Source organism: Vicugna pacos, chromosome 10 (assembly GCF_048564905.1).
Source record: "Vicugna pacos chromosome 10, VicPac4, whole genome shotgun sequence".
In the NCBI taxonomy this organism is placed as follows: Eukaryota; Metazoa; Chordata; class Mammalia; order Artiodactyla; family Camelidae; genus Vicugna; species Vicugna pacos.
Genome location: NC_132996.1, coordinates 60,138,865 through 60,154,881, shown reverse-complemented (window position 1 = coordinate 60,154,881; position 16,017 = coordinate 60,138,865). Strand labels below are relative to the sequence as shown.

Genomic DNA, 16,017 nt, shown 5'->3' with positions numbered 1-16,017 from the left:
CACTCTGGAGATCTCAGGCCTCCTCAACTCCAGCAGGGTCCCTTGTTCCACCCCTCAGCCCCTCAAAACCACACTCAGCTCTTCCTCCAGTTCACACAGAAAAAGTTAAGGTTTCAGACTATCTGATGGAAATTATTGGGGATGGGAGGCAGGATTCTATAAGCGGCAGGGAGTCGTGGTCAACGTTCTGAGGGGGAAAGGGTTCTACTGGGGGTGAGCATTCTATGGGGGTGCCTTTTCAGGCAACTGGGGTGGGAAGCCAGAGAAGGAATTATTATGATTTGTTTCCCTCCTTGTTAAAGACTTTTTCCTACAGTCTTGCCAACATAAGCTCCTTCTCGGCTGCCACGCGCAGCCGGCGCCGGCTCCACTCTCTTGGACCAAAGGTCCTGAGCTCTCAGGCTTGCAGCCCCGCGCACCACTTCCCCTAAGTAGCTTCTCCTCCCGGAGCCGGATCTCAGTCACCGGCCCTTTAAATTTAAAGAAGGACGGGGTCCTGCCAGCCGAACGAGGCCCAAGAGGTTAACACCAGCGCCCTGGGGGCCGCCCCGCGCCGGAATCCGGCCTGCTCATTGGTCGGATCCACGGAGCTCGTGGCCAGTGGGAGGAGGCTGCGAGAAGCCCGCCGCAAGAGCCGTGGGGCGGGAGCCAGAGGAGCGCCGAGCTCGCGTTGGGGAGGGTGTGCAGTCTTGACAGACGGAGCGGGCACGGAAAGGGCAGAGTGTACCGGGCCTGGCCTTGTGTCCCTTTCTGCACCTGGGCCAGAGGCAGAAATGGCCCCTTTGAGCTTCCAGGTGGGCCTGGCAGTCCCATGGTGATTTAAAGTCTTTTATTAGTTGCGTGGCCCTGACCCCGCAGGGTAAATGGAGAGGGAGGGTCTTCTCAGATATTCCCAGCTCGAAGGCAAGGCCCGGCCCCAGTCCTTAACGTCCCTTCGTGGCTCGTCCAGCTCAGCTCCTTCCTCCCCTCCTCGAATAATCCTACCTTAGGGCGCAATGATGGGGCAGCCGGGGTCTCTGCCCCTGGCAGAGGGAGGCGGGACATTGCTGGGCGGCAATAGGGCCTCTGAAGCTCCTCTCAGTTCTACTTCCCTGATTCCTCCCTGGAGGTCAATGTGGAGAGAGGGAAAAGCGCTGGGGGTGCGGCTGTCAGCTGAGGGTGTGTGTGGGAAAGAGGTTCTCCCCACCTGCCGCAGCCTCAGAGTGCCCCCTTCCCTCAGGCTGCTAGCCCCTCAGAGCCTGCACCCCCATCCCTGGCTTCTGCCCCTCCCCCGGTCCAGGCTGATTCAGTCTGTCTTTGGGGAAAAGAGGGAGGAAACCGGAGTGGGTCCAGGCTGAGCTGTGGGATAAGGAGTGGGGGGAATGCCGAGCCCGGACATTCCTTCCGAGAGAGTGAGCTCTGGGAGTGTTGGGAGGAGAGTCCTCTCACATTTCCCCCTTCCCCTCCCCCGCAGGCTGCCCCCCCCACCCCCCAACTGACCCATACATTCCGGGACGGTTACTTGCCTCGTGGTCACTAGAAAATTGCCCCCATTTCAAGCTGTAGGGCCACCAGTCTGAGTCACTGCTGTGCCCTGAGTATGTGTGTATGTGTAAGGGGGGGAGGGGGAGGGTCAACAGAGAACGGGGTAGGGGGGGCCTGGGGAAGGGAGGTGGGCCCCTGGGTACCCAGTTTTCAGACAGGCCTTTCCTGTCCTTAAGAATCACCATCCCAGCATTTGGGGGGGAAGATCCAGGCATCTTCCCAGAGCTAGGCTTGAAGGCTGTCCTGTGAAGGAAAAAAGGCCCTGGACTCAAACTCAGGAGGCCCCAGTTGGAGATCCAGCTGTTCTCTGAGACCTGGGCAGGGGCAGGTGGTGCCTCCTTTCCAGGCCTGTTTCCTCATCCATTATAGTCTGTGTTCCTACTGAGGCAGGGGCGGCAGGCACAGGGTGAAGTGGACTAGTCCTCAGAAAGTGGGCTCTTTTCCTCTGCCCTGGCCTCTCTGGGGACTGCAAAGAGACAGGAGCCAGTTTTCCCCATCCCTGGAGCCAGCCCCTCCCTGATCCTTCCTGGCAGGGCATGGGGGTGAAGGGGAGCACATTGTTCCAACCTCCAACCTCACTCTCATCCCCCATTCCCCACAGGCCCGGGCAAGGCGGCTGCTGAGGTTTCATATTTTCCCCCTACCGAACTCTTTACCACAGAGCCCAAGTCCAAATAAGCAGAAATGCTTCCGTGTGTGTGTGCGCGCGCGCATGTGTGTGTGCATACATGTGCACGCTATACAGATGTGGGCTCTGAGGTTCCTTTTTACACAGGGAAACATCACATCTCTGACACCACACAATGTGAGATCCCCGCCCCATGGACACATTCAGATGGTTCCATACACAGCCTGACACAGGTGCTGTTGTGCATATACACTCTCCTGGGCTCACACAGGCTGACACTGGCAGGCGCTAACACAGACCCAACAAGAACACACTCCTCAGATGTGATTAGATAGACACAGACACTCATGGGCACACACATACATGCAGTCACCCCAGATACGGTCACGGTCACAGACACGGTCATGCACACTCTCACATGAACATACACAACATCTCACAACAAACATCACATAACTGACTGCTGACTGTGCCAAGCCACATGCCTGAGTCATATGACCCCCAGCGAGGGAGCGCTGGGAGTCCCAGGCTCGCCTGGGGCTGAGACAGTGAGGGCTGGGACTAGAGGACTGGGCACCATAGGGAAGGAGCTTTTCTGTGCCTGTGTTCTGGAGAAGAGAAGGGAGAGAGGAAAGGGCAGGCTGGCACCCACCACAGGCTGGTTCTCTGCAGAGCAGGGTCTACGTACATTCTCTGCAGCCCCCAACCCTGTTAGTCTGGCCCTGTAGTTCCCCCTCCTAAAACTGTGGTAACCCTTCCCTGGCCAGGCCACAGGTCCCTCAAGAAAGTAGAGAGCAGGCCTGCAGCTTCCCGGCCAGCCCCTGGCATCTTCTGACCCATGTGCCGTGGCCCAACCCTGGGGTGGGTGCCAGGTACCGTCTGGGCAGGAGGAAGTGATGGCAGTTAGTGCCGCCGCCCAGGGCTAGGATTAGCTGTGACTGGCATTACTGAGGGCACAGCAGCCCACGGTCTGGCTGCTGGAGATGTTGGTCCATAGGCAGTGGCCAAAGGATCCCTGTGGGACAATTCAGGACACTGGAGACTAAGTGCCAGGGCTGGCGCTGGGGCCCTCTGGAGAATAAGGGCATCAAATCCCATCCATTTACTCATCACTCATGTATTTGTTCAGTGTTTCCGGAGGACCTACTGTGTGCCCAACCCTGTGGATACAGAGATGAACAAAGCCCAGTTCCTCCTCACAACAGGCGTTTTGACTAGTGATGTGACCACCCATTTATGAAGGTAGGTCCAAGGCTTGAACTCTGATCTGTCTCCAGAACATTCTCCACCTTGCATCAAGAGGGATCTTCTAACAGAAATATGACTATGTGACTCCCCTGCTCAGTATCTACTGATGACTCCCTACTGCCCTGAGGATAGTTTCCAAGTTCCTTGGTATAGTAGGAAATGATCCAGCCATGTTGCTGCTATGTCATACTGTGTCCAGTTCTCATCGGTGTCTCCAAAGCCTAGCACTGGTCCCAGCACATGGTAGGTGCTCAGATGTTTGCTGAATGACTGACTGACTGAATGAGTGGGTGAATGAAGGAATGTGCCAGTGAGCAAATGGACTGAGGCCTTTTTTTTCTGTAGCTGAGCCTCCAGGAATGACTGCCCTGAATTCCGCTTGGATGCCAGCTTGCTCCTGCTCCAGGCAGAGTTTCCATGAGGCTGGACGCCTTCCCTCGGCTCCTCCCTAGTGGGGCCTGTTGTACCCATTTTCCAGGTTGTTCTTCCCCGGGGCCTTTTTGCTCTTTAGCCCCAGCCAGACTAGGTACTCGGGGACCACAGCCTCTGACTCAGGGCTGGAGGGACTGTCCCCAGGCTTAGGCCAGGCCCAAGAGTATAAACAGAGCCCAGTGGCCAACCGGCCAAGCTGCTCTCCCAGCCCCTGGCCAGCTGGAAGGCCATCCTGGGCTGGAGCCTGCCACCAGGCTCTGGCTGGAATTCCCTTGGCCTCTTCCCTCTCCTCTGTGCACTCAGCATTTGGCCTCTGGCTTCCTCAGCGGTCCCGGCCTGTCTGAGTTGTCCTCAGGTTTTATTTTTGGAAGAAGTCGCATTCTCTCTCCTTATTTACTCCCTTCCTTCAGGGAAGGTGTGGGACCCCTGGGCTCAGCTGGGGATCAGGCTGTGACTCCAGCCCCTGGGGTCTGGACTTCTCTGGGGTTCCAAGGGAGGGGACCTCCAAAGATTCCTGATCCATCTGATGCTTCAAAGCCAGCTGCCTCTGCCTTCCTTCCCCCACCCAGTGTGTGACTAATGCCTGCCCCTGTCCTTCTTGAAGAGCCCCACAATAGCCAAGAGAAATCATTACAATTTTAGAGCTGAAAGGAATTCTGGTGTCATTAGGTCCAACCCCTTTTACTTGTAGAGGCAATATAGTTCAATGGTTGTGAGCAAGAGAGGCAGACAGACCCTGTTCTAATCCTGCCTCTGATACCTACTGTGTAGCCTTGGGCAAGTTACTTAAGCTCTCTGAACCTCCATCTCAGCTATAAAATAGGCTTACTAATATCTACCCAACCTGTGTGGTTGCTGTGAGAATTAAGTGAGATAAATTTGTAAAGTGCTTTGTATGATGTAGGACACGTAGAAGTCTCTCTTCAAATGTAACTACTACTACTACTGTATTTTTTTTTTTTTTACAGAAAAGAAAACTGAGAGCCAGGGAAGGGAGTGGACTTGCCCAGGATCACACAGCTCAAGGTAAGCTATTCCCAGAGTTCTTCCTCTGTCTCTATCTCCCTTCCAAGGAGACAGGAGGAGGCAGGCATCAGCCCAAAGGAGGAATCTCCTGTAGTCAGTCGCATGGGCAAACCCCTGGGTCTTCCATGTCTGCCTCCTGCATCAGGCCCCAGCCTGCTCTGACTCAGGCATTTCCTCCACTGCTGCAGGGGCTTATTTTTTGCTCAGTTGGGGTGAGAAGTCCAGGGTAGAGTCCCCAGCACTCAGCCCCAAGGTGGACCCCAGGCCAGTGAGACTCTGCAAGGAGGGGGGAATGCTGGGTCCTGACATCACAGAGAGAAGAAGCTGGAGCCACAGCCATGCAGGCCAGCTGGGGCCCTTCCAGCACATCCAGATGTCTCAGGAATGTGCTGAGCTGGGAACTACCTCTCTCCTTCCCTCACCACCCCCAACCCCTCATCCCCTCAGATGCTTGCTCAAGCTCTGCCTCTGCCCCACCCCCTACCCTTCCTCCTTCATCTCTCCCTGGGAGGGCCTTGTGTCCACTGTCCCTCTGGTACCTTGCCACAGTTCAGCTCCCTCTCAGACCTCTGAAGGGGTCACCGAAGCCAAGAGCTCTTCCCCTTCCGCAGACCCCATGGGCTGATCATGAAGGGTGGGGGGAGATGGAAGCCTGAGCTAACTGGGAGGGGAAAGTTCTGAGCAGATAGTGCATGCCAGATCCCAAATGTGGAACTGATTTGCAGCCCTGGGAGAGGAAGGGGTGAAGACTGTGGAGTGGTAGAGGGTTGGGCCTCTTCTCCTGGAGGATGATGAAAGGGGCTCTGGATATCTTGTCCCAGCTGATGGGTTGTGAGGTGCCAGGCTGGGCTGGACTCAGAGTGAGGGCTCAGATCCTTCTAGGCCTCTGGAGTCAATAGGATCACACTTTGCTTGATAGTGGACAGTCCTGTGCTGCATGAGGGGGTGAGGGAACCCCATTAGGGCCTGGGGTTTGGGCCAGGAGGCAGGACATGGTTCAGACCAGAGCTCTCAGCCCCAGAGAGGGACAGCTTGTCCCTCTGCAAGGGTGGAGTTGCTTTGGGCCTCCCAAGGCCAGCCTGGCCCCGAGTGCTGGGGTTGAAAGAGCCAGAAGGGAATTGGAACTCCAGGCCCAGTGTGAGAGTCACTGGAAATCAGAAAAGGGAAAGGACCAGGGTCAGCTGCTGCCACTGGCTGCTCTCTTGGGGGAGAGGTCCTGGTCATCCTGACAGGCTGGCATCTGGGATACCCTAATGGATTCTAGACCTCCTAGCAGAGAGACAGTTCAGAGGAGCTGGGACCACCACTTTGTCCAGCTTAGAACTATCACTGGCTCCCTCCTACCTGCTAAAAAACTCCCAGCTCCTAAGCACAGCATTCAGGGTCTGTCACAACAGATTTCAGCTTCCCACTAGAGCTGGAACCCCTCATCTTTCCATTCCCTTTAGCCTGTTGGATGACTGCTCCCAGCTCCTTAGACCTGCTGCCTTCTTCATGGCTGCAGGGCCTTTGCTTGTACCATTCCCTGTGCCTGGAAGGCCTTTGCCCTATATCTCCTTATTCTAACTCCTGTCATCCTTTAAGGCCCAATTCAAATGCCGCTTCCTCTAGGAAGCCTTCTTTGACCACCCAGCTGGAAGAGTCCTCTCCACATTATACCACCATAGCATTTATAGATGGTTAGGTCACTGATTAATACCAAGCCTTAATCTCTAATTATCCCCACAAGAGGACTCATCTCTCCTTATAAACGTTAACCACCTTGAAGATAGGATATAGGATAGATTTCATCCTTTAGCCATCTGCAGGGCCTTATATAGGGCCTGGCATATAGTATACCTCATGGTAATGATCATAATAATAGCTAACATTTATATACCAGACACTGTTCTAGCTCCTTCCATGTAGTATCTCATTTAAGTTTCAGAAGAGAAGGTACGTACTATTAGTACTGCCATTTACTGGCTGAGGAAACTGAGGCACAGAGAAGTTAAGTAGCTTACCCAGTTCATTCAGTTAGCCAGTGATTGAGCCAGGATTTGTGCCAGGATTTGTTGAAAGAACATCCAGAGTTGACCCATCCCAGGACCTAGTATAGGGCCAGATATAAAATATGGGCCCCTGTTCCATGCCTTGGGTCCTCATCTGGGGCCCCAGGTTTGCTCATCCTTGGCCAGCCCTCTCCTGATGCTCAGAAAGACAGAACCCTTAGAAGGTGCCTGGGGTCTTTTTCCTTTACCCAAAGAAAACAGACTTTCAGCTCCAGAAAGGCCAAACAGATAGGCAAATAAAATCCCTATGATCAGGGCTCAGCAAAGGGACGAAGATGGGACATTCTTCCAAGGACTGTCCAATGCTGGGGACCTTCCTTTCAGGCAATGACAACAACAGTCAGAATAAAAATAGCAGCAGCAACTACTATTTATAGAAGTACTTACCTTGTGCCTTACACTGTGCTAGGTTCTCTGTAAGGGTTCTCTCTCTTTTTTTTTCTCCAATTTTTTTGGGGGGAGGTAGTTAGGTTTATTTATTTAATTATTTTAATGGAGGTACTGGGAATTGAACTCAGGACCTCCTGCATGCTAAGCATGTACTCTAACCACTGAGTCATGCCCTCCCCACAAGGATTCTCTAATTGAATCCTTGTAAGAACCCATGTTCTATGGTCATCCTCACTTTATGGATGAGGAAAATGAGCTCAGAGAGGTTAAGGCACCTGTCCAAGCTCACACAGATGACAAGTGGTGAGAGCCATTTGCTCCCATGTCTGGGCAGGGCTAAAGCCAGCCACTGATGGTCTCCCCACCCCACCTAAAGTACAGCTTGGCTCCCCAGGGCTTGTCGAGGTATCTGTCATCTGGCCTGTAAATTTGCTGTCTGGTCAGGTGGGGTCTGGGAGTAGGCACCAGGTCTCAGAATTCCTATTCAGAATCTGCCCAGTGGGAGTGGATTTAGAGTCTAGAGCTCAACTTTTCCACAACCTTATGCAGCGTTGAGCATCCAGGATATTAAGAGCTGGGTAGTGAGTACCCAGGTATCCATTTTATTATGCTTTGTAATTCATATACATGCATTATATATATTCTTTTATGTGCACAATATATTTCATAATAGAAAAGACCATCATGATAGAGTGAAAGGTAGATGTGAGATTTAGGTTAAGATTCACTATTTGATAGATAAATAAAATCCACTTAAAAAAAGAAAATTCCCCTCAAAGCTGGGAGTGTGGAAGAGTCCTTTCTCCCATTATCCATCCACCCACCCATTCATCCATCCATCACTCCTCCTCACTCCTTCCCTCTTTCCTTCCATCTATTCAATAAGTAGACCTTTCCTGAGCACTCAGTCACTATAGCTACAACCAGGGAATAGACAGAAGTAACTGCCTGACACTCCCTGCCTTCAAAGCACTCTCAGTCTAATTCAGCAATGAGGAAACCTAGGCCTAGAAAGGGGAAGCAATTTGCCCAAGGTCACACAGCAAGTTAGGGAGATGAGGTGAGGAGAGGTGAGGACATTATAGGCAGAGGGGAACACGTGGGGAATGGCTTGGGCCTGTCTGCCTCCCAAGCAAGCCCCCTCAGTCTCTGCTTTAAAACTGCCTCCTGGCTCTCCGTGAGGGCCTGAAGAGCCTGCCTTATTCCACTGCTGCTCTCATTTTTGTTATTCTTTTGGAAGGGGAAGAGGGGGACAGCTGCTGCTGTCCAGCTGTTCTGGCGGACCACACAGCCCAGCCCAGATGTGTCAGCCACTCTGTGATGGGTGAAATGGCTCCTGGGCCAAGAGCCAGGGGCCAGGGAAGCCGCAGCAAGGGCTCTGTCCCGGGAAAGCTGGGAGAGGAGGCACGTTGAACCTGGCGGCAGGGAAGCCCAGTGTTGTGCCAGCTGTCAAGTTGGCCTTGCTGATGGTATGGTATGTCCAGGTCATGGCTATCAGGAACTTTGACATTCCAAGGAAATCACCTCTCATATATTTTCTCTTGTGGTCAGACTTCTGGGCCATATCTTGTCCCTCCCAACTTCCCCTGTACCAGACACCCTCGTGCCTACTTTCTCCCTAGTCCTGCTCAAGGGTTCTACCACTTACTCTGCCTGCTCAAGTGGGTTACATCGTGTTCCAGCAATGCTTATGGTCTTGACTTAACTCCACCCAAATCTTCCTTCTCCATCCTGTCCCCTGGAATGCCAAGACTTCCAGAAGAACAGCATGTTCTCCAGCATCTGGAGCTGGTTTCTTGGGGGAAGTTCAGGGGCAAGCTAGGTCCCAGAGAGGGATGCTCTGAGAGGGCTTTGGTAACAGGACTTGCAGGAGGCACATCATATGGGGAAGGAAAGATGCAAACGGAGGCTGTCCTTCATCCTCCCCTCTCTTGGCACAGTAGACATAAACAGATCCTCCCGAGGAGTCCTGGGAGCTGCAGAGAACAAAGGTCCAAGTTCCCAGGTAGGCCAGGGAGCAGCATCCCAGAGTAAGGATGAACGAGGGCAGGGGATGGGATGTGAAGGCTCTCCTCTCACAGGCCAGGCAATGTGCTGGCCCTGCCCTTAAAGCTCTAGGCATCCATGGTGCCCTAAGGATGGGAGTGGGTGAAGGCGAAGGCAGGGCCCCTCTGATATCTGAGATCCCAAACTTTCCTTGCCCTAGAGGGCCAAGGTCAAACTAGAACAGGAGCAGGAGGGAAGATGGTGCTTTTTCCTCCTTGACTCCATGGGAACCCTGCTCTGAGAACAGCATTAAGATGTCCCCTTCTCTGTAAGTGTCAGTTTTCTCATCTGCACAGGGGACAATGTTGCCTCTATAAAAGCTCGGTAAAAGGGACACAGCCCCAGTCCTCTCTGCTGCTGAAATGCCTTCCAATAACTCCTTTGCCAATAGGGATGGGGATATTGGGGAGGGAGGATGTGGAGGTTACCTCCTCTGAGAACTATCCATGACCTCTAGCCTGGCTGGATGCTTCTCCTAGGGCTCCCATCATGCTCTGCTCTATCATGGTGCCCAACGGTGCTGCTACTGTCTGCTTCCATCTTTCTCTCTCACATTTGGCAGTGAGTGGCTGGAGGTCACTCTGCATAGTGACCAGCACTGGCGTTCCTTTAGTTCCCAGTTGTTAAAAGACTAATGTGTGTATTGAAAAATAACGAAGTGAATTCCCGGCTAGCCCAGGGAAGCCGAAGGGACCTCACAGCAGATCAGGGCACAGACATTTTTGTGGGATCCAGCATCCCCATCACCCAGGGCTGGCTGGGCCAGGACCCTGAGAATCCCAAGTCCCCTTCTGGAATGATCAATACACCTCTTGAATACTCAGGCCTGGTCTTTTTTTTTTTTTTTTTAAAAAAACATTTTCCTCTTCCCTTATAGGGACTGCCCTGGTCTGAAGTAATTTTCCCTACAAATACAGTCAGTCTTTGACATAGAGCAAAGTCCATTACCATGTGACCAAAACTTGGCTTCTGTCCTATGTGTGGGGCCCATTTCAAATAAAGGTGAGCAAAACTCTTTTCTCTGTGGGGCTGGTAAAAAGTGACTGCCTCACACTCCTTTGGAACGTCCTCAGTTTGGTCTGCTGCATTTACTAAGGTTTCACAATCTTTATGTGTGTGCTTTTTCTGATAGTATAGACCCACTGAAAAATGCTACTTTTCATTGATCCTGCAATAACATTACTCCACATTTTACACGATTGAAAATTTTGGACTCTGCTCATTGCCTTATGGTGGAGTTTAACTGTATGAAGTGCCTATTTTGTGCCATGATACTGTGCTAGGTTAATGGCAATGGACACAACTGTCATGGTCTCTATTCTCATGGGACTTGCTTTCTCACAGAGGAAATGGACAGTAAGCCAATAAAATAACTGCAAATTGGGATAAGGGCTATAAATAAATCAAAGAACCAACAGAAAATAATACAGAGTTCCATCTGAGGTGGTTGGGGAGGCTTCTCTAGAGAGGTGACATTTGAACTAAGGAAGATGAGATGGAGAGAACTGGAGAGAAAGCATGTTCTAGATGTCAAGAATAGCATGTACAAAGGCCCTGGGGCCAGGACTAGAAAAGACTTAGTTTTTACATTTTTTTTGGCAGCAGGAGGTAACTAGTATGTATGTATGTATGTATGTATGTATGTGTGTATGTGTGTATGTATGTATGTATTTAATGGAGATACTGGGGTTTGAAGTCAAGATGTCCTGAATGCTAAGCATGTGCTCTACTACTGAGCTATACCCTCCCCCTGAAAAGACTTAATTTTAAGCTGGGTGAATGTGGATCCAGGAGTCCCAGAGCAACCTGAACAAGAGGAAACTGGGGAAGATGGAAGCCCTAGAGTGAAGCAATGCTCAAGGGTGAGGCCTAAGCCACAAGTTCAAATCTGCTGTGGATCAGTCAGCTCTAGACTGTCCTAGACCAGGGGTTGTGGATGTCTGTGCCTGTGCCAAGGATGGGAATGACTCAAGGCAATGACAACTCACTGGAAACTGTCCTGAATTTCAGAGACTGTGTGGGCTGCAGAACCCTGATGGCTGGGAGCAGATAAGCTTAAGCACCCTTTTCCCTCCTCTCTAAAATATGTGGGGTCTGGCCTGGGCTCCCTTTCATTTGTTCAGCAATGGTTGGTTGAAGCCTACTCTGTACCAAGCTCAGTACCATGCACTGGGGATACAGCAGTGAACAAGACAGAAATGCCTGCCCTCATGAGCTCATATCCCAGTGGAGAGCAAAAACAAAATAAAAAGCTGCCCCAAACAAACTCAGTGTTTTGGAGGAGGAGGAGGAGGAGGAGGCGTCTGGGGAGGGCTCCCTTCCTGAACAGGAGCCCTGAGATCTGGGCTCCTCCATTAGTTTTTCTCTATTAGTTCTTTCCTAGTGGATTCTACTTGGAGACCAGAGCTCCTTGGCCCTTGGGTCCTCTTTTGTGTTGGTGAGAATTTAAAGAGAAATACACATACACCTTTCCTTTTAAGGGCTGTTAAAGGCCCACACACAGACATTGGAACACCCAAATGCACATACTTCTCTAATCTCCCTAAATCCCCCAAAGGCTGGGGGTGGAGGGAGGGGAGGGGGTGGTGGTAGTGGTGGTGAGCTTAGGGGAAGCCAGGCTGGGGGCCTGGGAAACAGCAGTCAGGCTTAGCCCTCACACCCTTTTCCCCTGGGCTGATCCCTGGTCCTGGTCATTCCCACACCTGGCCCCCCCATCTGCTGGGAGGTGAATAAGTGTGCTGGGCAAACATCCTTGCAACTTCCTGCTGCTCCCCTCTGAGACAACAGAACTCCTCTTCCTCCTTCTCCTCCTCCCCACACCCTCCCAGCTGGGGCTTCTCTGGGATCCAAAGCCATTTCCCCCTCTAGAGAAACCAGAGTCATCTCTTCCCCTTAGTTGACTAGAGGAGGAACCTAGTGTCTCTATCTGGACACATGACCTATTCTCCCTTTGGTCCTTCATCTGAGGCCCAAAGCATCAGGCCCTCTCTCATACTTGCCCAGGGGCTGAAGGATCACAGGGTACAAGGAAAGAGGATTCCAGGGAGGCCACTTCAGGAACTGTGGGAGAGTGGGGAGGAGATGGGAAGAGAAGCCCCTTCATTTGGTAGGAAGGGCAGCTTCTTTCGAGGGATGTCTCTGAGAATCACATAGACAAGACTGCAACAGGATGAAGGTATCTTCACAGAAGAAAAAAATACAGCATCCTGGTTACCTCCAAGCGCACATGACTTTGCATACTCATTCTCCTGTCTCTGTCCAAGCGAAAGCATATTTCTTACACAGCTGTGTTCAGAATGAACATACTTTTTGCCTTTTGCCTTTTTACAGAGTAACAGAGCACACACGATTTCCATTGTGACTTTATGACCTTTATCTGTATTTTTAAGGATACTGAATATCTTGCCCTCCAACTTCCAGACTGAGAAGCACACAGACTCCACCCTTGCCCATCTTTAACCCTGGATACATTTTCCCATCCTCATGCAGAATGAAGAGTGAACTGAGGATAGGGTTGGTATGGCATCCCAGCTGCGAGGGACCTTAGACATCTAAATGGAAGTACCAGAGAAGGAAGGTGACTTGCACAGGGTCACCCAGCAACTCCTACTTGAGTAGTTCTTATCCCTACCCCATCTCATCTCCAGAGCGTGTTAAGAACGGAAACTTACCTGCCAGGCATCATCCTACATCAATCTTTAGTTTTCTCACTAAATCTCTGCAATAACACTATGGGGAAGCTTCTGTAACTCCATTTTTCAGATAAGGACTCCAAGGCCCACAGGAAGAAAAGTCACTTGTGTGAACTGCCCAGCTCTCTGGTGGCAGAAGCACAGCTAGAACCAAATTTCCTGACTCCCAGCCCAGGAGTTTTCTTTCTCTTTGGAAATTCTTTTCTCTACCCTTGCCTTACCTGGCCTTGCTTAGGCCCGAGGTCAGGAGCTTCCCCTGCAGGGCTTTCCCTCCCCAGACCCAGTGCTGGATACCGCTGTCTGATCATGGTTATGCCTCCTTTCCTGCGCTGGACCAAGGCCCAGATGAGCAGCTGGGGATGCAAGGCTGAATGGAGCAGCAGGAAGAGGCTGTAGGCGGCAGAGTTCATTCAGAAGAAATCCCAACTCAGAGCTGCCAAGGGCTGAGGGAACCTCACAGGGGGGCTCTACCAGCCCCCTTGGCTGCAAAGGTATACCTCCAACAATCCCCCTCCCTCTGACCAGTATGGGTCACCAACTCCAGGAGGGGTGTATGGAACCCCAGATCCCTGCCACTTCATTCCTAGGATCTGTGCCAGACCATCCTTAGAAAGACCCCAATCCAGCCTTTCAAACTGAGGCCCAGAGAGGAAAGCCGGTTGCACGGCCCAGGCTCACAAGGAAAGGAAGAGGTAGAAGCGGTTCTAGAATTCAGGTCTCCCCACTATTGGTTCAAGTTCTCTCCCCTCCTCCACTTGGCTTGTCTGCAGAAGTGTGCTCCCTCTGACTGGGACCTGGGGCCTTCCTCAGAGAGCAGGGTGACCTGGATCTGCTGCCTAATGAGGGACCGGGAGACCTCTCACTGCATGCCTTCCTGACTCAGGTTCCTGTCCCTTGGCTTATTTCCTTTCCCACTGTCAGTCTAGCAGTTTAAGTGGAAGTCCAAGATGCCTAATCCTGTAAGTCTCTATGCACTTGGCTCTTGTCTGCCAAGTTTATCTTAGTCCCAAAGAGACCCTTGAAATGATCACTGGGTGTGAGGGGGGTGGTGCAGGGGGAGACTGGCAGTTCACTGCATGGGGGCAGTGGTGGTGGTGGAATTCCACCAGATTCCCCAAGTTGCCTACATTTCAACCTGGCAGGCCTTTCTGAACCCAAATATTTTCTCCCTTATTAAGTTCATCCTTCCACCTTCCCAACCAGGGCCTTAGGGCTGAGCCTGAGAGAGGGAGGGAGGGAGGGAAGAAGAGAGAAGCCAGCCACGTTTCCTTAGGGAGGGAGGAGAAGAGAAAGAGAAGGACAAACCCAGAGACAGACATGAAGAAGACGTAGGGGGAGAGAGAGAAAGTCCAGACCTAGAGAAAGACCTCGCTGCCTGAGCGATCGCCCGGTGCTGCCTTGACCAGTTGAGGATCAGGTCCCTGCCTGGGGGATCTCTGGCCTGACTTCCTGGGGCGGACATAGTAGTACCCCTAAATTTCCGGGTCTGGCTCAAAACCCGCCCTGGCTCTGGCCCCCCGAGGGTGTCTGGTCTCTGGCCCTTCGAACGCTCCCCTGTGCGCCCCCCAGCGGAGAACCAGATACGGAGCCACCGAGGTCCTAAAGGGGGCGCAGGAAAGGGCGCCGCCACTTTTCGCCCAGTCTGGTTCCGGAACCCCGGGGTGGGTGGAGGAGGACTAGAAGACATGGGGGCGGGGGGGAGGGTAAGAATAGGTGTCTCTTGAGCTCATATCCGAGGATCGGATGGCCCCGACGCCTAGACTTTCCCCCCTTAGAAGGCGGGGGCCAGTCTATCCATGGATGGAGCCCCCAGGAGGAGCGTGCACTGGCGCAAGCTCAGAGGCTCCGGTCCAGGTTCGGGGTCCAGGGAGGTGTCGAGGGATCTAGTCACCAAATCTCAGAGCTCTAAGCACGTGTATCTCAAGGGGACACTGCACCCAGCCCCCTCCCCCACTTCTGCCCAGTGATGTGTTGTCCAGTCCTTCAGGGGGCCCCGGGAGCACTACAAAGAGGAGCGAGGAGTGGTGGAAAGAGGACATAGACCCTTTATCTTACCGCATTGTTGAGGAAATCCGACTCGTTCAGATCCCCCAAGTCCAGGAAGCTGGATCCCGGGAACAGCCTGTCGGCCGGGAAGGGCTCTAAGACGGCGTCCATCGCGGCGGGCTCCGGAGACCCCCTTCGGCTGGGCTTCTCTCACTCCAGGGCGGCGGCGCTCCCGGCCCAGAGCTCCGGCCTGAGCGCTGGCAAGCGGGCGGGGGGCACGTCCCGGGCGAAGCCCCGGGAGAGGGGCGGGCGGAGGCGGCGCGGCCCCGGGTAGGGGGCTCAAGGGGCCCGGGGGCCTTAGGGCAGCCGCTCAGACAGGGCTGGGCTCAGGGGCCCCGGGCGCACCGCGGGCATTCAGCCGACTCCTCCTCCTCCCGCTCCTCCGGGGGCACAGCTGGCTTCCATGGGGAGCCCAGGAGTGGGGCTGAGGGCTTGGAGAGCCCCCCCGGACAGGGTGGGAGCCGGGGGCGGGGGAGCTGAGCGCTCCCCCGAGACTGGGTGGCTGCTGGACGCTCCGCTCTCTCTACGTCTCCCTCTGCACCGCTTCTGTCACTTTCCTCTCAGTGAAACCGGGAACCCCTGGCTGGTTAGCCCAGCTGGCCGAGGCGCCACGCCCCCATATCAATATTCACGATAATTTCATATTAATGAGGAGAGGGAGTGGCCTGAGGAGTCGTCCTTCCTCTTTTAAAGAGACAGCTGCAAGCTAGTCTTTGCCAAGCTCTTTTCTCTGAACACTCTAGGTAGGGGCTTGAAGCAAGATTGTCTTAGAGCTGGTAACTGTGTTCCTCGAATTCGTCATCTTAAGGCTTTGCCAACCACTCTCCCATAAGTTCATGAGGGAACTGAGTTATTTCTATTCTTCCAGGCTTGTACTAGAGCCTGAACCAAATCCAAAGTCAGGGAATGCCATCTCATGGACTCCTCTGTTGAG

The 16,017-nt window shown here is 53.0% G+C and overlaps 1 protein-coding gene and 1 long non-coding RNA gene across 3 annotated transcripts in view; one reads left to right on the top strand and one right to left on the bottom strand.

Moving 5' to 3' along the window:
- The window catches only part of CREB3L1 (cAMP responsive element binding protein 3 like 1), a 33,712-nt gene extending 18,041 nt beyond the window's left edge, over nucleotides 1–15,671 (bottom strand). Inside the window, exon 1 of the mRNA XM_006212307.4 lies at nucleotides 15,093–15,671. Coding sequence (XP_006212369.1) covers nucleotides 15,093–15,194 — 102 coding nt within the window. The 5' untranslated portion in view covers nucleotides 15,195–15,671. The remainder of the gene's footprint in view (nucleotides 1–15,092) is intronic.
- LOC140699034 (uncharacterized) lies at nucleotides 1,501–10,288 on the top strand. 2 transcript variants are annotated; one of them, XR_012077070.1, is made up of 4 exons: nucleotides 1,501–1,577; nucleotides 3,282–3,394; nucleotides 4,801–4,858; nucleotides 10,223–10,288. It is a non-coding gene; the product is annotated as an uncharacterized lncRNA (long non-coding RNA). The 2 variants fall into 2 exon arrangements; XR_012077069.1 differs by having other exon boundaries at nucleotides 3,282–3,643.
- Nucleotides 15,672–16,017: the final 346 nt, after the last annotated feature.